The 23,979-nt window shown below is 30.8% G+C and overlaps 5 protein-coding genes across 12 annotated transcripts in view; 4 read left to right on the forward strand and 1 right to left on the reverse strand.

Annotated features, from left to right (window-relative positions):
* LOC127072090 (troponin T, skeletal muscle) overlaps positions 1 to 23,979 on the forward strand; it is a 64,315-nt gene that overhangs the window by 17,823 nt on the left and 22,513 nt on the right. The window lies entirely within an intron of this gene.
* On the forward strand, positions 584 to 3,546 carry LOC127072094 (uncharacterized). Of its 4 annotated transcripts, XR_007785311.1 has the most exons (6): positions 1,084 to 1,326; positions 1,745 to 1,996; positions 2,080 to 2,214; positions 2,329 to 2,434; positions 2,526 to 2,775; positions 3,262 to 3,546. XR_007785311.1 is itself a non-coding variant. In XM_051012221.1 (5 exons), the coding sequence occupies exons 2-5, from the start codon at positions 1,751 to 1,753 to the stop codon at positions 2,690 to 2,692; spliced, it is 654 nt and encodes a 217-aa protein (XP_050868178.1). In that variant the 5' UTR covers positions 584 to 728; positions 1,745 to 1,750; the 3' UTR covers positions 2,693 to 3,546. The 4 variants fall into 4 exon arrangements, 3 of the variants coding, with proteins under 3 accessions (XP_050868178.1, XP_050868176.1, XP_050868179.1); XM_051012221.1 differs by lacking the exon at positions 1,084 to 1,326 and adding an exon at positions 584 to 728 and having other exon boundaries at positions 2,526 to 3,546; XM_051012219.1 differs by having other exon boundaries at positions 1,085 to 1,326; positions 2,526 to 3,546.
* LOC127072084 (anaphase-promoting complex subunit 4) lies at positions 2,466 to 5,860 on the reverse strand. 2 transcript variants are annotated; one of them, XM_051012187.1, is made up of 7 exons: positions 5,616 to 5,860; positions 5,143 to 5,522; positions 4,865 to 5,065; positions 4,509 to 4,790; positions 4,222 to 4,445; positions 3,560 to 4,137; positions 2,466 to 3,480 (listed from the first exon to the last, which is right to left on the reverse strand). In XM_051012187.1, exons 1-7 carry the CDS (start codon positions 5,719 to 5,721, stop codon positions 3,080 to 3,082), a joined length of 2,172 nt encoding a protein of 723 aa, XP_050868144.1. In that variant the 5' UTR covers positions 5,722 to 5,860; the 3' UTR covers positions 2,466 to 3,079. The 2 variants fall into 2 exon arrangements, with proteins under 2 accessions (XP_050868144.1, XP_050868145.1); XM_051012188.1 differs by having other exon boundaries at positions 5,143 to 5,545; positions 5,616 to 5,697.
* On the forward strand, positions 7,743 to 20,438 carry LOC127072082 (myosin light chain kinase, smooth muscle-like). 4 transcript variants are annotated; one of them, XM_051012181.1, is made up of 8 exons: positions 7,743 to 7,912; positions 8,523 to 8,583; positions 9,057 to 9,147; positions 14,391 to 14,594; positions 15,000 to 15,141; positions 15,632 to 15,831; positions 16,750 to 16,902; positions 18,019 to 20,438. In XM_051012181.1, exons 2-8 carry the CDS (start codon positions 8,550 to 8,552, stop codon positions 19,463 to 19,465), a joined length of 2,271 nt encoding a protein of 756 aa, XP_050868138.1. In that variant the 5' UTR covers positions 7,743 to 7,912; positions 8,523 to 8,549; the 3' UTR covers positions 19,466 to 20,438. The 4 variants fall into 4 exon arrangements, with proteins under 4 accessions (XP_050868138.1, XP_050868137.1, XP_050868136.1 ...); XM_051012180.1 differs by lacking the exon at positions 7,743 to 7,912 and adding an exon at positions 7,964 to 8,306; XM_051012179.1 differs by lacking the exon at positions 7,743 to 7,912 and adding an exon at positions 7,964 to 8,302.
* On the forward strand, positions 22,410 to 23,495 carry LOC127072096 (U11/U12 small nuclear ribonucleoprotein 35 kDa protein-like). The gene is made up of 4 exons (XM_051012224.1): positions 22,410 to 22,530; positions 22,726 to 22,941; positions 23,004 to 23,217; positions 23,300 to 23,495. The coding sequence occupies exons 1-4, from the start codon at positions 22,528 to 22,530 to the stop codon at positions 23,398 to 23,400; spliced, it is 534 nt and encodes a 177-aa protein (XP_050868181.1). The 5' UTR covers positions 22,410 to 22,527; the 3' UTR covers positions 23,401 to 23,495.

Below are 23,979 nucleotides of genomic sequence, written 5' to 3' on the forward strand. Positions count from 1 at the left end.
GTATGGAATTTGAATGATAAATAGTTTTTTTCCTATTCTCTCATATATCGCATTTAAATATCTTACATAGTTAAAAATAGAAATTTATAATTCGTCTTAATGCCTCTTATACACCGTGCGTTATTTACATGGTTTATTTTATTAATTTTTTTGGTACTTCTCGTTTTAAGACTTGATCAAAGAATACAATGGAATTGGTTTATAGTGTTTATACCTATGTGGTTATACGATAACATATTACTTATTTATATCATTTTTAATATGATCTCTTATTGTAAAAACGGAAGAGTCAGTAGTTTACGTAGAGAAGTATGTATTAATCATAGAAAACAAATATATATGTGTGTGTATATATATATATATATATATATATATATATATATATATATTTATAATCTTCTTTTTTTTTTTCTATATCTGTATCCTTATACAGAAGTATCTGTTATGGTATTATAGAGAAAGTAAAATAACAAATACTTTATTGCCGTAATTACTTTATGTTGTTTCAGGCTTGGTATATGACGGCCGTACTTATGAAATTAAGCGCACAAATTTTAATTTGTTTAAAATTAGAAGCACCCTACTGGTTTTTACCTGCCAAAGTCGTTTTAGCTCCATTCTGGTTACTTCTACCAATTTTGGCAGTGGATGTTTTCATTCATTTAATTAAACACTGTAGATACTGACAATAACCAGAATTTAAATCGTTCTTGGAGATTTAATAAAATGTAAGTTATGTTGGATTTTATATATATCAATGGACATGATATGACAGTTCATACTTCAAAAATATTTCTGACAATCGTTAATTGATTTTTCTAAATGAACGCTTGAAAAAAATTTTATTGAAATATTTTACAAAAATTGAACTTTTCCGTATGAGAAGAAAAATCCTTTTCTTTCTCTTTTTTTCTTTTTATTTTTCTCTTTTTTCCTGTTAAAGAACGCAATGACTGAATTTGTGAAAGAGTACGAGATATGTTATAGTTGAACAAATAAACAATAGATTGTGGACTTCAATCTCAATGGCATCACATCTAATGTGATAATAGATTGTTATTTTATATAGATAGTTCAAATGTTGTTCACAACATTTCAACTCAACAAATCACAAGATGCCATCTGGTATACTATAAATACTTTCCATTGCACAAGGATGGCTATAACAGAGTTATAAATAAGTAACTTCGTGGCAATCTTCATTATAGAAACTTTTCTTAGCTAGTTCTCAGGCTAGAAATTGACAATTCTTTAAAGAAACATATTCATTTCTTACTGGTGTCTTAGTATAAGGTGTTAAGGCTTAAGTGATAGATATAAAAAATGGTGAGAAATTGTGAAAAAAGAAAAAGAAAACAATCCTTGTCACATTACATAATATAGTTTATTGATGAAAGTGTTTTGCTTAGTAGTTACACGCGGATTAATTACTCAGTTACTTATGTAGCTTATGCAAACTGGTTTTACTATCTCAAAGTTATGGCAATGACGGTGATCAGTGTAATTAAAACGTAATTGCCCTATTGCCATGAAAGATCTATTAATATCATAGTATAAATTCTCATAGTGTCGGTTGAATTGAAACATTGTATTATAGGATTGCGTTGTTTCACTTTGATCATTTTCTCTGATTGTTTGTATTAGAAATAGGTGTAATTATAAAGCCTAATTTAAAAGTGTTAGCAAGTACATATTATAATAAGGATTTTGTACGTATAATTTGACAAGAGGATTTTGTTCTCAGGTGGCGATGCGAATATTTTTACTTTTCTATTTATCCATGGTTTTGCATAGAAAAGGTATTGCCAGAGCGACGGTTACAGTGAAAGAAATTGCAGCTGGTCATTTAGCTGAACTTCCATGTTTAAGCAGCGACGATCAGCATCGATTCATGTTTTGGCAACTTACCGATGATAGACACGTAATTGGTCCTGGAAATCCTTTAGATGTAAATAAGTACAACTATGAAGTGTTAACGGGCACACTTTATATTAGGGTAATTTTTATTAATGCTTCATTTTTATCAAAAACTTTATACATGTATTTCTTTAAATGAAAAATTAATTAATATATTAATAGGGAGTGTCGACTGCTGAATCTGGTTTTTATAAATGTATTTCAAGAGGTATACACGATCATTCTGCTGTTAATGTTCATATCGTTGAATTGATAGTTAAGAAAAATTGGGAAGAGGTTTGGGAAAATGATTTTGAGGTAATTTGATATATATCATTGTTACAGAAATAGAATGATTAATTAAATATTGATACAGAAATGCATGATTAATTAATTGCCGTTAATTTATTCCTTTTATTATGTATTCTTTAGGCAAATTTGCTAAGAGGAATGACTGCTACGATGGTAGTAGTTGTAGCTGTGGCTGTTGTCCTTCTTATTATAATTATCAAACGGAAGAGGAGTCATGGATTCTTTGGTAACATCGACAATCATAAATAAGGCTACTGTAATGTCCAAATATACTTTATTCCTTTTTTATGAATTACTTATGACAAAGATTTTTATAGATTTGGATGAATCAAGAGAAAATTCACCAGCAACATTTAGAGGAAACATTGTAAATACATCTGCCATGCCTACGCAAGAAGTTGATAATGGCGGCATCGAAAATCCTCTCGATATCGATTTTCCCAAAGTATTCAATCAAATGCAAAAAGATCAAGGATTACCATAACGATTTATGGAACCTAATTATTCTTAAATCTTAGAAGCTTTCATACAGAAAGAAAGCAGAAGAGAAGCGTAAAATCATCTCATGTCAGTATCAAATTGATACCTTTCAATATAGAGAAATTATAATTTATATAAATTGTGATAGAACTTGTGCAATGCAAAACGTGTTATTGTATATACAAGAATAAATCGTTTTATTAATTTTAGAACTAAATAGAATAATTATTGATTTCTTTTAGCGCTATTTTTGTTGAAAACAATTGGAATAGATTTACAGATTCTTTCGTTTGTTTGTTTTTTTTTTCTTTCTTTCTTTCTTCAATGAAACGTATAAACGAAAATGAAAAAAAAGAAAGAGAAGTATAAACAAAAAGTAAAATATGTGTTTTTATGAAGTACTTGTATTTATACTCGGTGTTGTATCCATCATACCGTCATCAATCCCATCTTCATCGTCCTCATCTTCATCCTCCGGTTCAACTTCAGTTTCAAGCAATCGTATTTTTCTGTTATTTTCGTTAAGGATTGCTGCTACTTTTCGTGCACCGCTAACTGCCAATCGTCTTGCAGATATACCTTGAAAAGCTCTTGGCCATATGGCACCCATAACATCGGTTAAACATAACGAAGACTGGCTTTGATGATCTAACAATTTGACATGACTCGATGGTAACTGTAGAAGAGTTGATGAATAATTCTGTTTGTTCAATAAAAGAAGACTAAGATAATCTTGCGAATAAAACTGTAAATCGGCTATCGCATTGTCGACAGAACTTTTCGAAAAGGATCCTAAGAAAAAAAGAAATGTATCGTCAAGTTAACATTAACTCGAAATATATTTTAATTGAAAATATTTATATCGACTAACCTTGTTTGTTATCAACATCTATTATAGCAGACTTAAAGTATAAAGAAACGGATGATGTATTTGTGTGCAAGGCTTCAACTTGAAATAGACGTAAAAATTTACGTTCGACGTCAGAACTGGCTATTAACAGATTACCATCGTTCGTTACTATTTGAGAAGATAAAACGCTCGTAGAAGATATCAAAGATGTTTGTAAAACTGTGAAATGATTAACTAGATCTTCATAGGCTACTGCAAAAACATCGCGTATGGCGTTGACTAGTTTCTCATGAGATTGCAACAAAGAAAAATTCAAATCTTGTTTCATTATAAGCGAGTGATCGCGAAGACAATGATTTTCATTTAACATGGATGCCCATTCGCTCCCTTCTGGTGTTAAGCAAGTCTGTAAAGGCTCGTGACGTAAATATTGTCCTAATTTTTCAAGGTTTACACCTTTCCTACTGCCGGTGCTCGATTCAATTTTATCAAATCCTTTAAGAAATTCTGCGATAAATATTAATTCCTGTTGACTCATACGGCTTACTTCAGATGGTATTCTTTCGTCTGTTAATCTTTGGATCTCTACATACAACCACCTTAAAAAATATAAATAATGAAATCATTGTGATATAATAAATATCTCTAAGAAATGAAGTTGAAAAAACTGACACGAGCTTTACCTGAAAAATGCTTTATAATCTCGCATGCTATGATCTATCACTTGTTGCATTTCAGAAGCCTTGGCTAGAAAAGCTTCTGACGCGTGAAGAGCTTTTGTTATGAGACTTTCGTTCTTGAGACCAAGAGATTCGTAAGGTCCACCTAATCTCACCATACCACGAATTTCAGCTAATTGATACACTAATGCCATTCCGACGCTGTTTAAATTTTTCACGACTAGTTTCTGTAGAAATGATCATTATGCCATGTAAGTAATTTAAACGATTTTTTAATTTGTATATCCAACCTGTATATTACTGTAACACATCTCGATACTGTGGCCCAATTTTTTCAAGCCTTTCTCAGTTAGATCGCGCAGTAGAAAGTTTTCTAAATTTTGTGTCGGTATACCGATCATCAATAATTCTAAAAAATCTGCAGCCACTGCACCAGGTGGATTGCTTTCAGCATATCGTGCGAGTTTATCATCCATCTCTGAAAGAATCGTTTCCCAAGCTTCAGAAATAGCCATTAAGGTACGTGAGAGATAATCCATCAAACATTCTATGTTTGCTTGAGCTTGAGCTACCTGATAAATAAATAAAAGTAATGCGTTTCCTAATCATAGATCGTTAAAAGAAACTTTAGAAAATGTATTCTAACCTTTAAAAATGCAGAACTTTTTTCAAGCAATGAACACGAATATCTATTAACTACAATGCCATTGTTATCTTTCCAAGTAATCCATATTGGTCTACCAGATCCACCGCTAATTTCTATAATCGGTCCGTTTCCCACAGTTATTTCTCCGCAGTAAAACATTCCAAATACGTACATCATCACACTTCCGTTATCTTTGCCGAGCTGATCGAAAGATTTCAATTAAACTCGCTATTATAACTCTTTGTATATTATTATAAAAACTTTTGCTATCAACTTACAAACAATAGATCTAAAGTTTGAGAAAGGAGCTCCTTGCGTTCGGATTCTTGACCAAAATTTCTGTTCAAACAAGGCAAAGAAGGAAGATAATTACCGGTAGGCGAAATATTATTTTTATTACTGGCAAAGTTATCGCTATCTGCATTCATCAGAGGTAACCATGTTATACTTGTTATAGAATTCTGCAACGACAGCTGCACTTTGTATATAATGTTTTTATTCTCGATGTCAACGAGACAGAAAAGCTTGGAACACATGTAACAAACGGCAAGTAATTTTCCATTTGGCCTCCACGCTAAGTTTACAGATGTATCCGATTCATTTTGTGGACTTAATAGCCATACTCTCTGCCATGTTAATCTATGTAACGCAACCTCACCTAAAATAACCTTCATACATAACCTATTCATTGCTTTATAATAAGAACCATTGAAATTTTATTAAATATAATGATAATATAATAGATCTTAACCCTTAACATTAGCAACAGCTAACAAATCCATTTTGGGTGACCATCTCATTATAGTAACTTCAGCTGGAAGTTGACGTTCTTCCAATTGTCTCATTGCTCCGGACATTTTGTTGATCTACTTTTTAAAATAATTCAAAAAACATATTAAATTTATCATAAAATCGTCAAATGCGATCAATTTGAAAATTGACTTTAAAATCGAGCCAATGTTTTTGTTGCTGTTATACAATCTTGCCAACGTTTAAAATCAACACTACGTCAAAAAATAATTCTTGATTCTATATTGGTAACCCTGATCGATAGAACGAAGAGGGAGAAACGACAGGGAAGTAAGTAAAAGTTCGATTGCGAAATCGACTGAAATCCCATCGTAGAATCGATCAATCGTTAATCATTTCTCGAATAGAAACATTTCAATATTTTCAATATGCGAGGTAACCTTTCTTTTTTTTTTGATATTTCGATGAAACGTACAAACATTAGAATACATAGAAAGCTAGTAAAGAATCATCTACTTTTTATTACCTACGAATAAAATTTATTATGCGTCACGTATGATTAAAATTCTTTTTTATATATACGTACATATGAGATGTACCACGTTAGTCAAATTAATACATATGTATCTACGTACGTAAGTACATACATGTTACACTTTGCACATATTTCGAGAGAAAGGAATGCGAGCAATAAAGAAACAAGTTACGTTCTTGCCAAAAGTAATTCGAATGAATGTCAACAACGAAATGCGGAAGAGAATCATCGAAATAAACATTTGTAATGAATTTTCGAGGAGACACGAAGGAAGGGTATATAACCTTGAAAATCCGACGTACTTAAGAAATAAAATGAAACAACAAAAAAAAAAGAAGAAGAAGAAAATGAAATAAAAATCTTAATTAAAATTTCTCGATAATAGACATATGGTTTTTTATGATTTTTAACAAGATCAAATAGAAAAGTCATTTGCGTATCGATACTATAATACTAACAATGAGTGAAGAACCGGAATAGAACATTGGAAAGTAGGTCGTCGGAAGTAGAGTCGTAATTGGAGCAAATACTTTTGACGTTAGATAAAAACATAAAGATGGATTATCATCCTCGCAAATAATAAAGTTTTAAATCATAAATGTATCGAGTATATATTTCAGATAACTTTTTAATTAACGTATCTATTTTATTTAATTAAATATTAGGTATATATATTTATATCATAGAAAGGTTAAGACGAAAGAGAAAGAGAGAGATCATTAATGAATATTTTTTAAAGAGATTCATTAGAAAATAATGACGTTGAAAAAATTTGGCCTTGATATTTATGACTATATGATATGGGTGTGTGTGTGTGTGTATATAAAGAGAGAGAGAGAGAGAGAGAGAGAGAGAGAGAGAGAGAGAGAGAGAGAGAGAGAGAGAGAGAGAGAGAAAATTTTATAATAGAATTTATTAGACACAAAACTAATATATTAAAATCTAATCAATATTAATTACAGCACATATAATTAAATCCGAAACAATAATAATAACAAAAGAGACAGTATGATAAAATATTTTATACCTCTGAGACTCGTTAGAAATAATAATACTATATATCATAATCTTCAATATTAATTACAGCAACAACATTCATTAGATACAAAACAACAACAACAATAATAAAAGAGACAGAATGATAGAATATTTTATACCCCTGGGACTCATTAGAAATAATAATAATATATATGCTAACATCTATTCGATATTAATTACAACATTAACAATAACAACAACAACAACAACAACAAGAACAACAACAATAAATAATAATAATAATCAAAATAATAACGACGATGTTGTTTTTATGGTAGGTATATGTAGAATGAGAAAGAAGAAAAAAAAAGAAGAACGAAGAACGAAGAGAGAGAAACAGAAACAGAGAGAGAGAGAGAGAGAGAGAGAAAGAAAGAGAGAGAGAGAAAGAGATAGAGCGACAGCAAGAGCGAGAGTAAGAGTGAGAGAGAGAGAGAGAGAGAGAGAGAGAGAGAGAGAGAAAGAGATAGAGCGACAGCAAGAGCGAGAGTAAGAGTGAGAGAAAGAGCGAAAGAGAACGAGTGGTGGGGGTAGAAGACAGAAGAACGTCGCCGCGGGTTGGACACGTGACCCGATCAGCAGAATCCGCGGCGTCCGCCGAAAATCTAAATCCGTCGTCCGAGCCGAAGAGAAGAGCCGTCTCCTCTCCGGGTCTCGGGGCACCCATGACACAGACAGTCGCGTATATACACACACATACACGCACATATTCAACTTATATATATGTACGTACGTAGATATACATTCAGTGAGAAACAGAAACAGAGAGAGAGAGAGAAAGAGAGAAAGAGAAAGAAAGAGAGAGAGAGAGAAGGAGCCACGATAGTCGATAATCATCCTTAGGGTGAACCAGATCTCTCACGTGTCCCTCTTGCACGCGGCCGCGTTGTTCATATCCCTTCGTTTGCCTTGTCGCACACGAAGGAATCCGACAAACACCGAGTTCGTTTTCTGTCATCTCTTTTTCTCTCTCTAACTCTCTCTATTTATCTATCTCTATCTCTCTATCTCTGTCTCTCTTTCTATTTTTCTCTTTCTTTTTCTCTCTTTCTCTCTCTTTCTCTCTCTCTCTCTCTCTTTCTTTCCGTCTGTATGTCTCTACTCTGTTCTCCGTTGTGCGTGTGTATTACGTGTGGATCCGCGTCTAATTTTTCTATTCGTTTTTCTTCCTGTCTTCTTTTCGTTCTTTACTTTTTTCTTTCTTTTTTTTTTTTTTAATTTTTGTTTAGTTTTTTCTTTTTTTTGATTTTCTTTCGTTTTCTCTTTTTTTTCTTTTGATGTCTCGTTGGTTTCGTTGATCGGTTGCTTGATTGATTTGGTTGTTTGGTTTTTAAGAGATAAAGGAAAGTGAACGGAGAAACGATGATACGCGTCGACGAAACGGATCCCGTAGGCGGTAAGAGTTTACTTACTTTTCTTTGATTTATGATTCTTTCAAGAGTTTCCTTACTAGCTTTTTCTTTCTTTTTTCTTCTTATCGGACGATCATTCGTTTCGTTGCATTTGTTTGAAATAGTTTTATATATGTAGATTATGGTTCGTACATTGTTGTTTGTTATTGTTGTTGTTGTTGTGTCGCTGCTATTGTTTTCTCCTCGTCTTTTCTCTTGAATTTTTTACATTGTATCGTTTCGATCTCTTCGATCTCTTCGATTGGAGAATTTAATTCTTCACGATGTTATCAATGAAATTAATACGATCCGTTTAATAAAGGCGGGAAATTGTAATGGAAACTCTTCGACGTTCGAACACGTAGATTAATTATCTTTCGTATAATTAACAAAAAATAAAACAATAAAAATATTAATAAAGAATGAGAAAAAAAAAGATGAATGATTCAAAGATTTAATAAAATAATTTTCTTTCCAGAATTGGAACCTAGCTTCCCATACAGGGACGTTAGAGTACGCCGTGGAGTGGAATTTAATGATCAATATGATATCCAATCGGAAATCGGCCGGTAAGTAAGATAAAAATCAATCGATCGATATAAATCGATTTCGTCATATTTCATAGTCAGAAGCGTTTGCCTTGTGTGAAAAATATCGTGCCAAGGATTCGAGTTCTTTACGAATTGATTTTGAATCATGGTTGACTAGTATTTGCTCGCGCTCGTGATATACAAATACGTACATATATATATGTATGTATGTAGGTTCGGTCATCGTGTTGGTCACCTTGTGACTGAATACATACATATATATATATAATACATATATATATATCATACACACGGAGAGAGAGAGAGAGAAAGAGAGAGAGAGAGATTCATTCATACATACATAAATATATACATACATATATACATATATTAGCATACAACTATTATATTTTGCGATGGAATATTGCGCAAAATTCATAGCATTCCTTTTTGTATAGACAAACGAAAGAACGCGAGAGAAAGAGAGAAAGAGTAAGAGAAAAAAGGAAAGAGAGAGAGAGAGAGAGAGAGAGAGAGAGAGAGAGAGAGAGAGAGAGAGAGAGAGAGAGAGAGAGAGAGTATATACATATACACAGAGACACACATATCTAACATTTGTGCAATCAAGAACGTATTTGTATTCATATTGCGTGCCTTCGTACAGAATCGAGCGCAACTGTTGCTGGATTATTTAAAATAACAGCAAAATAGCAAAGAATAAAAGCAGGACGTTTTTTAAATCTCGCACGATTATTCGTTATACCAAACTCTAAAAGCTTTTTATTCTTTTTTTTTTTTTTTTGTACACAAGAATCGTGTTATCAGATAAAGAGAGAAAGAGAGGAGAGAGAGAGAGAGAGAGAGAGAGAGAGAGAGAGAGAGAACGTCCTGTACCGTTTATATGTATACACAAGAAAGTTATACGAGAACCGGAAGTGGTTCGTTTACGATCGTCTCAACGGAGCCTGTTCGATTTCAATAAGAAAACATATTTTCCCGCCCTTTTTTCCTTTTTCTTTTTTTTTTCATTTTTTTTTCTTTCTTCGTTCAAGATCAAGACGCGCGATCAAACGCTAACCGTACAGTGTTGAACGGTTATGTAGAGACTGTAGATCAATCGATCGATCGATTCATCGATTCATCGATCGGTCTATCGATTTGTTTACCATACGATTTGTGGATCATTGCCAGAGGGTAAGATTTTGAATGTCAATGACGGACTATTATCGAAACGTTTAAAAAAAACATACGGGCACCCACACACACATACACACACAAAGGAGAAATGTTTCTTTGTTCGGAACCGATCGATCTCGATCGTTAAGTGAGATCTTGCGTTAGTTAAGTTCGTTTAAATTATTTGTAATTTATTTGAGACGATAACTAATAACTAGTAAGAAATTAGAAACTCTAAACTTATCTTGATTTTCTTACCGAAAGCAAAAAAGGGTTGCTATTCGGTTCAACGACATTAATTATTATGTAATTGCCGGGTGCGAGCGAAAATAAGTGGAATCGAGCGGAGTCGTGGATCTCACGCGAGAAACACGTTGGCGTTGATCCATATGATCCATATAGATCGTACGAAGGAAATCACGAATGATTCACGTGTGCGTTGGAACGTGGTGTATGGGTAGAGAAAGGTAAAAAAAAAAGAAAAAAGAGATAAGAAAGGAATAAACGTTCAATCAAGATAATTATATCGATGTTGGGGGAAAAAAGAGAGAGAAAAAAGAAATAATAAAAAAAAGAAAGAAAGAAAAAATAATCGGGAACGAAAGGTTAGGATAAAAGTTGTTATTATAAAAAAAAGAGGAAAAACAAAGCACGTTAAAAAAAAAATAAAAAATAAAAAGAAGTAAATAAAAGGAAATAAAAATAAAATGAAATCGAATACATCGTGTCGTCGTACAGTCGTTGATTGACATAAAGAATAAAAAAGAAAAAAGAAAAAAAAATAAAATAAAATAAAAGGAACAAAAAAAGATACAAAAAGTGAAAATACCTGAGAAATTAATAAGCGAGATCGAAATTTATTACGAAAACAAAATGAAAAGTATGTGAGATAATTAAAAAAAAAAAGAAGAAAAAGATAAGAAATAAAAAAAAATGAAAAGAATAAAGCGGAATCGCGATCACGAGGCGGGAAAGGGAAGAGGTTTGAGAAGAGAGGTAAAGGGGTGTTAAAAAAAAATGGTGGGAGGTTTGGAATGTTTACTCGAACGAAATGATAACGACAACGACGGTGTAAGCACGACCTTGAGCAATCCATTGGAACTTTTCTCTCCTCTCTTTTCCTCTCGTCTCTTCTCCTCTTCGTTAATCAAGGTCTCTCTCTTTGCGAACCTATAAATAATGCGTTTTTCGCACGAGCTAGTGACGATCCATATGTAAAGGTTTTTGTACGTCGATTCAAAAGAACGATTCGATTTATTCAAACATGGCGTTCTTGAAAAATTCGACTTTTTTGAAGAACGCAAATTGAACGACACTTATTAACCAATAACGAGATATTAATTTCTTTTATTATTAGACCTCTATTTTTTTTTTTTTTGTTAATCGTATTATCTGAGGTATCAATCTATATATGAACAATTTGTATATTTTACGTAAATAATGTTATAATAATTTTACAATACGTGAGAAGTACACCATTAATTAGTTTCGATGGAAAAATAATCGCCATGTTTTTTATCATTTAACTTACGTACACGTAATTTATTATAAGAAAATAAATAATTTTTTTTACAGATTTTATAGATACCATTGATCAGCTAACAATAGGGAAATGTATTAGAATTCGTCGTTGGTATTTTTTAATTATTATTTATATGTTATATCTAATATTCTAAATTATATTTATATCATAAATAATTATAATTATATTTATTTAATTTTATCTAAATTATATTAATATTATATCATTGTTATTATTATTATTATTGTTATTATTATTAATATTGTTATTATAAAGTACGATTATTATTTATCATTAGATTATTATTATATTCTCTTTATTTTCTTTAGAAGGAAAAATCTTGTAGAATGCAAAAAGGGTTTTTTAAAAGTCACGAATTTTTTAAATCACTTTCTCTTTCGTTCTTTCTTTTTTTTTCTTTCCTTTAACGATCGATTCCATACACTTTAAATATTCAAAAAGCTTTTGACTCGTCTATCTCTCGCAAAAAAAAAAAAGAAAAAGAAAAAAGATTTCATACCTTTCCTTTCATTTCGTTCTTTTCGTCATTATAATACTATTTCTCCGTTCGATGGTCGAATCATTCGTTTCGTATTATATTCTTAATTAATATATATATATTGATTACAATGAAAAAAAATGAAATAAAATAAAATTATAATATAAACTTGTATTAATCGTTCATTCAGAATTTCATATTTTGTGTGCATTGGCAAAGTATCATCGTCGTGTTTTCACACACCCCGTTTGACCATTTCTTGAGCCGACCCTGGCGCCTCGGCTATGCTCTACTAACTCACTGACTCACTAACTTGGCTTCGTGACAGCTTCGTCTTGTAGATATTACACAATATATGTATGTGTGTATGTGTATTTCTTTCTCTATCTGTGTCCTCCACAACTGGGTGGAGTTTGGCAGTTCCTCCTCTTCCTCCTCATCGTCATCTCCTCCTCATTCGTTACAAATAATTTTTTTTCATAGTTTTATTTATTTATTTATTTCTTGATTATTTATCTTTTTTTTTTTAAATTACTTTTTTATACCTACTCGAAGCCATCAAATACGATTGCTACAACTTAGAAAGTTTTGTTGAAGGAAATAATTTTATTTATTTTTTTTTTGGGGGGGGGGGGTTTCTCTCTCTTTCTTTTTTTTTCTTTTTTTTTTCATGAAAGTAACAAGTTAGAAGCTCGGTCAGTGATTTATTTATTTATCTATTTATTCTTTGTTCTATTTCGTTTTATATAAATCTTCTTTATGACGAGTTAAAGCTATTTAGAATCGATTTTGAAATTTATTAGGTGTTCTTATTGGAAGCAATAATTCTTCTTCTTTTTTTCTTTTAACAATGTTTTAGACAATAATGACTGGGTCAATAGTCTTTAGGTATTTTTTTTCTTTTAAATCAATTATTCTTTTTAAGCCAGCTCTTTGTAAGTACAATGAATAATTACAAGCTTAACTTTAACCTTGAAAAAAAATGAAAAGAAAAGAGAAAGTGAGAAAGTGAATTAATTTCTTTTTTTAAATTGAAAGGAGGGAATTTTTTTTCTAATTAAAAAGAAATTATTTTTTTTATCAAAATCAAAAGAAAAAAAAAAAGAAAGAATTTACGATTAAAACGATTAAAACTTCTTAATGCGCTTAAGAAAAATATGAAAAATGAGACATAGGTGTGTCATTACTTTTCTTCTTTTTTTTTTTCAACGAACGTTCTTTTCTTCAAAAAAAGGATAAATAAAATAAATAGAAAAAAAAGAAAAGACACGGGGAAAAGAATATTAAATTACAAATTCGAAGCTCGAGTTTATAATTTACATCGAAGAAGAGGAAGAAGCAGAAGAAGAAGGCATTTTAATTAAACATACAATTTATATACAATTATTCCGAATATTTCATTCGCGATAAATGTTTCGCGTTCCTCTTTCATTCGCGATACGTTGCATTAAACGTCCCTGAGGAAGCTTTGGCACGACAACGATGATGACGACGACAACGACGACAACGGGAAGTATCGAAAATTTCTGCATTCTATGCAAAATAAAGCTTTAACTTGCGCTAGCAATGTATGTAACATAAATACATACGTACATATATATACATACATACATACATACATAAACACAAATGTAAATATATTGTATAAAACGAATTACAGTCGAGCTGCCAATTATTATAAACTGACACGAAAGAGTGTTAACAACCGAATTATACCGAGAATAACAATAATAATTAATAAATTTATTCCGATATGAAATTATTTATCTCTTTGAAAAAAGAAAAAAAAAAAAACAGAAATTACACGTTACAGAACATTGATTTATCGTCGCGTTATCTGTACTAATGCGAGCCAAAAAAAAAAAAAAAGAAAAGAAAAGATGAATTCCGGAGATTTATTTTATTTTTTGTTCTCTCTCTCTCTCTCTCTCTCTCTCTCTCTCTCTCTCTCTTTACAGGGATATTTTCGTTCAGTATCTCCTAGGCTTGAAAATTTTTGGCGTGCAAAATGCGATCTTATCGACTACGTCATGTCCACCCAGTTGTATCTCATAGTTAGATAAAAATAAGACATTTTTGTTTCAGGGGAAAGTTTGGCACGGTATATCGGTGCAAAGAAAAGGAGACCGGTTTATCTCTGGCCGCCAAGGTGGTTAACGTATCTAAAAAGGAAGATCGTCGATCGGTCGAAAGGGAAGTCGATATTATGCGAAGACTACAGCATCCACGACTGATTCAACTTTATGATGCCATCGACACGGGAAAACAGATATACGTTATTTTGGAGCTGTACGTTTTCCAACAATCTTCTTCTCACACTCGTACATACATACATACATACATCTTATATATATATATATATAGACACGTATGCATACACACAGATACGCGTACAAAAACTATTTGATTATATTGATCTAAAAAAATTGATAGTTCCAAAAAAAAAGAAAAAGAAATATATGATATTAAGAAATCACATACATATATATATATATATTTATTTATTTATTTGATGTCCGATATGTGATCTTCTGTAAATTCTATTGACGAGGTTAGTTTAGAAAAAGATTTAGTTGGGTCTTTGATGAACAAAAAGAATAAAAAAAAAAAAAAAAGCACGCATATATACATACACACACACGTACACATGCACACGAAAAAAAAAGAACAGGACACGTTTTCTAAAATTTGCAGAATCGAAGGTGGCGAACTATTTGAAAGAGTGATCGACGATGATTTTCTACTGACCGAACGTAGCTGTGCCGTTTTCATGCGACAAATTTGCGAGGGCATTGAATTCATTCACGCTCAAAAAATTTTGCATCTCGATTTGAAGGTAATTTATTTATTTGTTTATTTATTTATTTATTTATTTATTTATTTATTTATTTATTTATTTATTTATTTATTTATTTATTTATTTACTTACGATAGAATCTTGATTTAATTAGAATTAATTAAGGAGTTGTAATATAGTATATATTACTATATATACATAATATAAAATGGTATATATATATATAATATAAAATAAAATAGTGGCTAAGGGAATATTTCGAATAACATAAACATTTTATTTGCAATAAAAAATTGTAAAAATGCATTTACAACTATTATTACAATTACAATTACAATTCATTTATTGTCGTGTGTGTGTATCTATGTGTTAATAGATATGAATGCATTGTAAAAAAAAAAAAAAAAGAAAGAAAAAAAAAAGAAAAACAAGCGACACTTTCAATCGTGACTAACGATGTTTCTAATTACATTTGTTTCTCCTTTATTTCTTTTCTTTTTTTCTTCTTTTTTTCTTTTCTTTTCTTTAGCCAGAAAACATACTTTGTTTAACGAAGGAAGGTAACAGAATAAAAATCATCGATTTCGGATTGGCCAGGGATTACGATCCAAACAAAAAACTTCAAGTATTGTTTGGTACGCCGGAATTCGTCGCACCGGAAGTCGTCAATTTCGATCAAATTGGTTTCGGCACGGATATGTGGAGCATAGGCGTCATTTGTTACGTACTGTGAGCAATTCGTTTTATCACCATAATAATAATAATGATATATATTTCGTTATTAGCCGTTCTAAAAATAATATATACACACACATATATATATATACATATACAGAGTGTTTCTAAAAATGTGAGCATAATTTCGAAGAAGATAGATTCGATACGCTAAAATAAGAAAAAAGTTCATATGAACATATGACATTGTTTAATCGATAGTCGTTTTTATGTGAAATCTGTTATTTAATAATTTTCATAGAAATTCTTTAAAGCAACTATTTTCAATTTGAATACAGGTTTTCAAACGTTGCATCCATACATCTACTCACTCGTTCAAAAATACCAGGTGTTGTTGAAATTCGTTTACAACACTCTTGAATACGATATCGCAATTCTTCAAAACATCGTTTACTGCTGCATTGCAAAACCAAAGACATTAAGTGCTCTCATAAATAAAAATGTAGATCAAGTGATCGTGCTGGCCAATCGATTGGTCTTCCACGAATCAATCCATTTATTAGGGAATCTCTCATTTAAAAACTGTCTCGCTAATCGATTAAAATATGGTATTGCAGCATCATGTATAAATTACATACGGTTGATAACATCAATCGATACGTCTTTCAATAGTTCATATAAGTTTTCCCTTAAAACTAAATCGTACGATTCGTCCAGTTAATGTCCTATTCAGAAAAACTGGTCCGATCAAATGGTCAGCAATTATTCTTGATAACAGAGTCATACGAATTACTGGAAGACAAAATGGTCTATAATTACGAAACAAAATCATATCGGATCATATGTTTATATGAATTTTTTTTTATTTAACATATTCAATACTCGTAATTATACCCACATTTTCGGAAACATCCTGTATGTGTCTATGTGTGTGTGTGTGTGTGTGTATATAATGTACATATTGTGTTACAGATTATCCGGTCTGTCGCCATTTATGGGTGATACCGATATTGAAACTATGGCTAACGTCACCATCGCCAAATACGATTTCGATCATGAGGCATTTATTGATATATCCGAAGATGCTAAGGACTTTATCAGATGTTTACTGATAAAAGATAAAGAGTACGTATATATATATATATATATATATATATGTATGTATATATGTATATATGTATACATGCATACATATAGAATGAGAGGGATTATGAAGACGTGAGTTTAAAAATTCTTAAACGATTTCAGCAAAATCAATTACACTCTTTCGAGACTATTTAAGATTCGTCTTTAAGATTTTATATTTTATCAGCTGATCTTACAAAATGAAAGTAAAACAGAATAAAAATAAATCAGCTTAACAGGTCTAAAAAAGAGGAGTAATTCTTATAAATTGTTTAAGAACTTTCGATTCTCTTCCTCCCACTCTTGCTTACATAGGAATTTAAGTTTTTTGTTAGAAAAAAAAGAAAAAGAAAAAAAAATCGGATTCTCTCGAAATATTCTGAACTTTTTTACTTTAATAATAGCTTCGTTGAAAGTTCTTTTATCTCTCTCTATCTCTCTGTCTTTCTCTCTCTTTCTCTCTCTCTTCTTTTCTCTTTTTTCTTTAAAAAAAATATATATATATAGATAATTTATTATAGTTGATATATTATATATATTATATAATTATATATTTATATATTTTATATATATATATATATATATAAATATACACATACACTGTTATTTTATGAAACGTTTAAAAGCTTTCTTGTCATTCTCTTTTTTCAATCACATTTTATCTATTACATAAGAGAATCTGTTATAACAAGAAAGTATATAACCATCGTGCGTTACAGTATATATAAAACTGAATTGGTTATTGGTATTTGGACAATATATATATATATATATATATATATATATATATATATATCGATAATTAATAAAGCGTTCAATATTATCGTCTATTGCTTTCTCCATCGTTTCTAATCGAACAGTCTCCTCGTCCCCATCGAAAATGATATTATCTCGAAGAAACAAGGCATATCTCGTTTCCGGTTCATCTTCTTGAATGGAAAAAAATGAGAGCGAAAAGAGATAGAGCTAGAGCTAGAGATAGATAAAGAGAGAGAAAGATAGAGAGAACGAGAGAGAAAGAGAGAGAATGAAAGAAACCCAAAAAAAGAACTCCCTAAAAATATAAAAAAAAAATAAACGAACCCACTCACGAAGAGCCTGTTATGAATATTTCAGAAAACGAGCATCCGCCTCGCAATGTCGTGAACATCGTTGGTTGGCCAAAAAGAAGAACGATTCTCTTATCATCGAGGAAAAAAAACAAATTGACGATAAGCCAATGAAATCTAATCAAATCGAATTGGATTCTGCCGTTTTAATTAATTCGATAAAATTGGCTAGTACTGTCAATGGAAGAAGCAACGTTATAGACGAGGATGAACTCGATTTAACCAAGGACAATCTGAGACTGTTCGTTGAACGTTGGAGAGAGCATCCTGATAGTCCTTACATAATCGATAATGTTAATACTTTAAGTAACTTAGAAAGACATCATTCGAAAGACGATAATACGGATAATACGGATAATACGGATAATACGGATGAGACTGTATCGTTGAGAGCACAATGTCCATCACCTAAAGAAAGTCTTTGCAGTTTTGAATCGTCCGAAACTGACGCGAGTAATTCGAATCGTGACGATTCGCGTGGATATTATTTGAACGTACCCAGTTTAGGGTTTGCTTTGGAAAGAAGAGCTTCGGAGGGTACAGCTACGGATAAATCGTCTCGCGATCAAGCCAGTCAAATTAGTTTGGCCGAAGAAATAATCAAATTGTCCGAACAATTGCGGAATATCGCTATGGGAGGTATAGATACAATCAAGGAAAATAACAACGTTATTTATAAAAGAAGAAATATCAATTTCACCGAGGACGATAATCCTCCTACGAAGAACAATGAAAAATCTTTTGTAGAAATAACTGGATCGAATTTACAAAGGAAGAATAATAATTCGAAAAGGATCGTTAAAATCGATAACAACGATAAGGAGTACAATGAGATAGCTGAAAAATTGTCGAGTATAAAGAAACAAAGGAAACTCAATGGAACGACCTTTCATAGTAATCGTAATTACGATCGTTCTAATAATTCGATCGATAGTCCGTTCGATTCGTTCAAAAGACGAAAGTCGAGCTTGGATAACGTTTCTTCGACGACAATCAACACAGATAGCGACGAAGTTAATCGTACGATCGAGGATGAAACTTCCTCGTCTAAAAGAAGTTCTGTCAGGGTCATTGAAAATGCGGAATCTTTCAAATCATTAAATAATGAAATCGATTTAACGCCACCATGGAGACGTACCAGAGTGAAACATTCGTTCGGAGAGACAAGCAGGGACGTACCAAGGATATCAAATTTGCGTGATTTGCATAAGAGTTTGAATTTAGATGAGCCGGCTAATACGAAAGATCTTTTACTTCATTTGTTAGGCGAATGGGAGGAAATCGGTAATAGAACGTCTACGTTAGGAAGAAAATCTGTCAGTATTGATTGGTATGGCGAACAATCGATTGCTAGGAAGACCATGAACTCATTAGCGGAATATTTTCAATCGAAACAACAAAAATCATCGACGAATAACGTTCCTGATAAATCATCAACCCCTATGTATCGTTGATAATGACCTTCTATTTTAAGGGGCCGCATTTATTTCGAATTGCGATAATTTTATGTTAAACGTAACAAGTTTTGTTTCGTTCAATCACATCTTTTTTCTTCTTTTTTATTTTGCTTCCCTTTTTAGCAAATATATTAGACTGTCTCTTCTTTTTTTATTATATATGTATATATATATATAATATTGTTTGCTTATAAAGAGTAAGGTCTTTTTAAAAATGGATCACTTTAATCTCATAGACATTGTGGCCCCAGCTTGCATCCAATGCGGCCCTGGATATTTTTATTTTGTCTTTATCTATCTATCCATCTATCTATTTATCTATCTAATTATTTCATTTCTTTTTTTTCCTCTTTCTCAGGATAACTCTCAAAGCGATTCTAAAAATTCTATACATTATAAATATATGTTATATTTGAAAAATATATGTTGAAACGTTATAAAGATTATTTCCACGAGCGAGATAATAAAACAGAATTCGATTAAAGTTCCTCATAATGTTCCGTTCTTCATGTTATTTTTGTTTTTTAACAATGAGACTCTAACTTGCATTGAAGTTTAACATAAAAGACATTCGTTGAGTATTTATTAATTTTCTGAATTTACTTGACGATATTTTATTATCATTTCATTCTCGTCACTTGATTATAGTAATTTAATGTAATTCTTTTGTTGAGACGCGTTTCTTGTAATTATATTATATTATGATAGAAATCTAGTCATTGTATCTATGTACATGAAATGTGTAAGGGTATATATATATATATATATATATATATATATATATATATATAATCCGTTGTGAAATGATCGATAAAAAATTAAATGGTGAAGTTAATGAATGAGTTAATGAGTACGAAACGTTTCACATAATTATTGTATACCGATAGTATATTGTATATTATATGTAAATGTTGAAAGTATATGTATATGAATGTATATGAGCCAGCGATTATAAAAGTTGTCTAAATCATAGATTTATTTTTTTCTTCTTCTTCTGAGATATTTTCTGACGCACTTTTGGTGGTTTTGAATTGTTTAAAACAAAGAGAAAAGAAAGAAAAGAAAAAGAAAGAGAAAAGAAACTTATTTTTCTATAATGAGAGAGAAAAAACACCGAAAAAGTGTTTATATTTTTATTATTGAAAAATGTATTATTTTATTACTATTACTATTATCATTGTTGTTATTATTATTATTATTATTATTATTATTATTGTTATTATTATTATTAATATTATTATATTACATCCTTAGGTATATATCATTATATTTTTTTTTATTAAATGAAAAAAAAAAAATGAATAATTCTTTTATGTAAATAAAAAAGAATTTTTACTACGCAACAAGCGAGAAAATATATATAATTACGTTCTTTTAATATCTCAAATTATTTACTTACTTAGACCACTTTAATAATTATGCTCATATTAAAAAGATGATATGAAGAATAATGTACGACTAGGTAAAACGATAAATATTTATTATACGATATTACATTATTTCAATTGTCTTATTTATATCACATAATTAAATATATAAAGAAAAGAGTAACATTAAAAATTGTCTACCCTAATTGTTTCATAAAACAACAAAATATATATATACATATATATTATATATATATTTTTCTTTTTTATTAAAATTAATCAATGAAACCAATTAGTTTAATTTATTTCTTTTTATTTCTACAGACGGAGACCGACAGCAGGTGGGCTTTTAGAACATCGTTGGCTCGATGTTGCATTGGAAAATCCGATTTGTAAGAAACGATTAAAACGATATGTTATTAAAAAACGATGGATCAAGGCCGTTAATACGATATTAGCGTTAAAACGAATGGGAGCAAATTTGGACTTAGATCTCCTTTAACGCGACATATAGTTTTAATATTAATTTAATTAGAATCGATGTGAGATCATTTTTCGAAACAAACTTTCTTATTATTTCATCTTTGTTGATGTTTAAAAAAAAAAAAAAAGAAAACTGAATAACGACCAAAGCGAGAAAGATAATTTTTTGAAAGAATTGCACTAGTGTAATTCGTTTTTGTTTTCGTTTTATTTTTTTTTTGTTTTTTGTAGATCGCATAGATCGAACGAGTATTAGTATTACATTTGTAATATTTAGAAAATATTATTAAATAATTTCTTAACTAAGTAGGATTTTTTTTTCTTTTTTATTTAGAGTCAAAGAATATACCAAAGTGCCATTTGAAAAGTTCGCGGCGTTCTTTCTTTCCTTTTTCTCTTATTTTTCACTTTAAGAATGAAATTTATTTCGTTACAAACAAAAAAGAAATGCGTATTTTTTATGATAAAGAAATGTGTATTTATATATTAAATGGCTCTAATATAAATGAAATAATTTCCGATACAGCGATTTATCATCCCCGGTTTTGTGATTTATTTCGTAATTGTTAAAACGATATTGGCACGAGTAAAATAGCCGAATGATTTACGAAGTTTAATAGACGATTAAAAGTAGGATTATGTAAATATCTGTACGTGTAGAATGCACCTGTTGTGTCTTTAAATAAATTCTTTTAATGCAACACTGTACGAAAATGAAAATGCTACGAGTTTATACAATTGTCACGTCCATATCAAATATCATGTATGTAGATCGTTTATACAAAAAGTAATAATACGTATTTACCTTTCATCCATTCTATTTCTATATATTATAAATATAAGTTATTATTTAATCGATGAGAGACGAAATGTATCTCTCATTTGAATCGCGTGGTTACACGACCTCGAATCGACTACGAGAAACAATTGTCTGTTGTGTAATAATGAAAGATATTTTATAACGTAGAAAGATTTATCGAGCGCGAAAATAAAATAAAATTTAATTAATTGAGTTTAATAAATACATTTTAATTAATAGAATTTACAGTCATTATCGCAAATTTATCTCTAATTAAAATTAAATTGTATATTTCAAATAATATTTTCGATTGAGTCGTATAGATGGCAGTGCATTTGCGCGTTCATTTCTTTCTTCTCGAAAGTAACGTTTATAAAGTGTTTATCGAAATAAATTAACAATAATTTGTAATGGTTAGTTAATTGTTTGTTTAAAAAATTTTACGATATTGTTTGGTTAATCGTACGAAATATATAAGTGATATTTAAGTCGAGTATTTTACGTTCTTAGTTTCTTTTTGTAAAGATGTGTTAGGTTAGAATTTTGGAATATAATAAGATTAATTATGTTTGAAATATTAATAAATATGAAAAATATGTTTCTAAAAGGAACAATCTCTGCAAAATTGGTCACCTTATGCGATAGAATACGATCCTTTAAAAGCTGGTAGTATCGATGGAACCGATACGGAGCCTCACGACAAAGCTGTAAGTCGAGCTATGCAAGCTCATTATGAACCTCCTCATGGTTTGAAATCTAAGCCTGAAAGAACGTTGTACGTAGCTAGATTTGGACCGAAGATAACCAAGCAAGATTTAAAAGAGGTAAATATTTCTTTGAGTGGTTTTAAAGTCGTCGAAGAAAATTAATCTTCTATCGTATATAGTTTTTTTCTAGATACGGAGAAGTTATATCAGCAAAAGTTATAGTAGATATAGTTACTGGTCTTTCACAAGGTTATGGTTTTGTAGAAATGAGAAACGTAGACGAAGCTAAAAGAGTAGTAAGACGTTGTTCTGACGCGACGCTGAAAGGATATCAAATTTTTGTAGACTTCGAATGCAGTCGTATTATGAAGGGTTGGAAACCTAGAAGATTAGGTATATACGTTCGAAAGAATAATCCAATACTCATACAATAAATATATCTTAAAAGCTCTTAAAATATCTATGTCCTATTTAGGAGGTGGCTTTGGCGGTAAGAAAGAATCCGGTCAACTTCGTTTTGGTGGAAGAAACAGACCTTTCAAAAAGCCGATAGTACCAAACATTATAAAATCATGATTTTGATTCTACATATCTAATATATGTACATAGTTAAAAGACACAGAAGTAACTTTGACGATTTTCTATAATAATAATAACAATAAGTTAAATTGTATTTATAAATTTAACAGAACACTTTCTACTAATGTTGTAGGAAAAGTCAGAATAATCGAAGGATCTATTATTCTTTACAAAAAAAACGCTGTTACCCGAATGAAGATTTTAATCTTTGAAAATTAACGATATAAACGAGTTGACGTCTTGACGATGTCTGATATTAAGTAGACGCTTACGCGGAACTTTATACTCGGACGTTGTTGCGCCCTCTCTCGTCCACAAGGCTCACCATATAAGGAGGCCCCAGTGTGGACTTCAAAACGTTGATCAACGCGTTCGAAGATTTAGAACTTTAGCAAGCAAGCAAGCAAGCAAGGAAGCAGGCTTTACGTTCATCTTTGATAAGATTGTCTCCTTCTCCATCGAGCATAGAAAGCTTTCTCTTCACTCCACACCCTTCGACCAGAATCCTCGAGGATCACTAATCCACATTAACTTGATCTCGACTCCTATTTCATCGTTGCTACGTTACACGTTCGT

The sequence above is a fragment of the Vespula vulgaris genome, chromosome 24, assembly GCF_905475345.1.
Source record: "Vespula vulgaris chromosome 24, iyVesVulg1.1, whole genome shotgun sequence".
Taxonomy (NCBI): Eukaryota; Metazoa; Arthropoda; class Insecta; order Hymenoptera; family Vespidae; genus Vespula; species Vespula vulgaris.

Bases quoted from the DNA above. Each gene is read 5' to 3' on its own strand.
- LOC127072084 (XM_051012187.1), bottom strand. From the start codon at position 5,721: ATGTCCGGAGCAATGAGACAATTGGAAGAACGTCAACTTCCAGCTGAA. The intron at 5,066-5,142 runs GTAAGTTGATAG...TCTTTCGATCAG, and splicing joins AAACTTTAGATCTATTGTTT to CTCGGCAAAGATAACGGAAG. The intron at 4,138-4,221 runs GTAAAGCTCGTG...ATATTTTTTAAG, and splicing joins GATTATAAAGCATTTTTCAG to GTGGTTGTATGTAGAGATCC.
- LOC127072094 (XM_051012219.1), top strand. The intron at 2,215-2,328 runs GTAATTTGATAT...TGTATTCTTTAG, and splicing joins TTTGGGAAAATGATTTTGAG to GCAAATTTGCTAAGAGGAAT. The intron at 2,435-2,525 runs GTAACATCGACA...AGATTTTTATAG, and splicing joins GAGGAGTCATGGATTCTTTG to ATTTGGATGAATCAAGAGAA.
- LOC127072096 (XM_051012224.1), top strand. The intron at 22,942-23,003 runs GTAAATATTTCT...TATCGTATATAG, and splicing joins CCAAGCAAGATTTAAAAGAG to TTTTTTTCTAGATACGGAGA. The intron at 23,218-23,299 runs GTATATACGTTC...TGTCCTATTTAG, and splicing joins TTGGAAACCTAGAAGATTAG to GAGGTGGCTTTGGCGGTAAG.
- LOC127072082 (XM_051012181.1), top strand. From the start codon at position 8,550: ATGATACGCGTCGACGAAACGGATCCCGTAGGCG. The intron at 8,584-9,056 runs GTAAGAGTTTAC...TTTTCTTTCCAG, and splicing joins CGAAACGGATCCCGTAGGCG to AATTGGAACCTAGCTTCCCA. The intron at 15,832-16,749 runs GTGAGCAATTCG...ATTGTGTTACAG, and splicing joins GGCGTCATTTGTTACGTACT to ATTATCCGGTCTGTCGCCAT.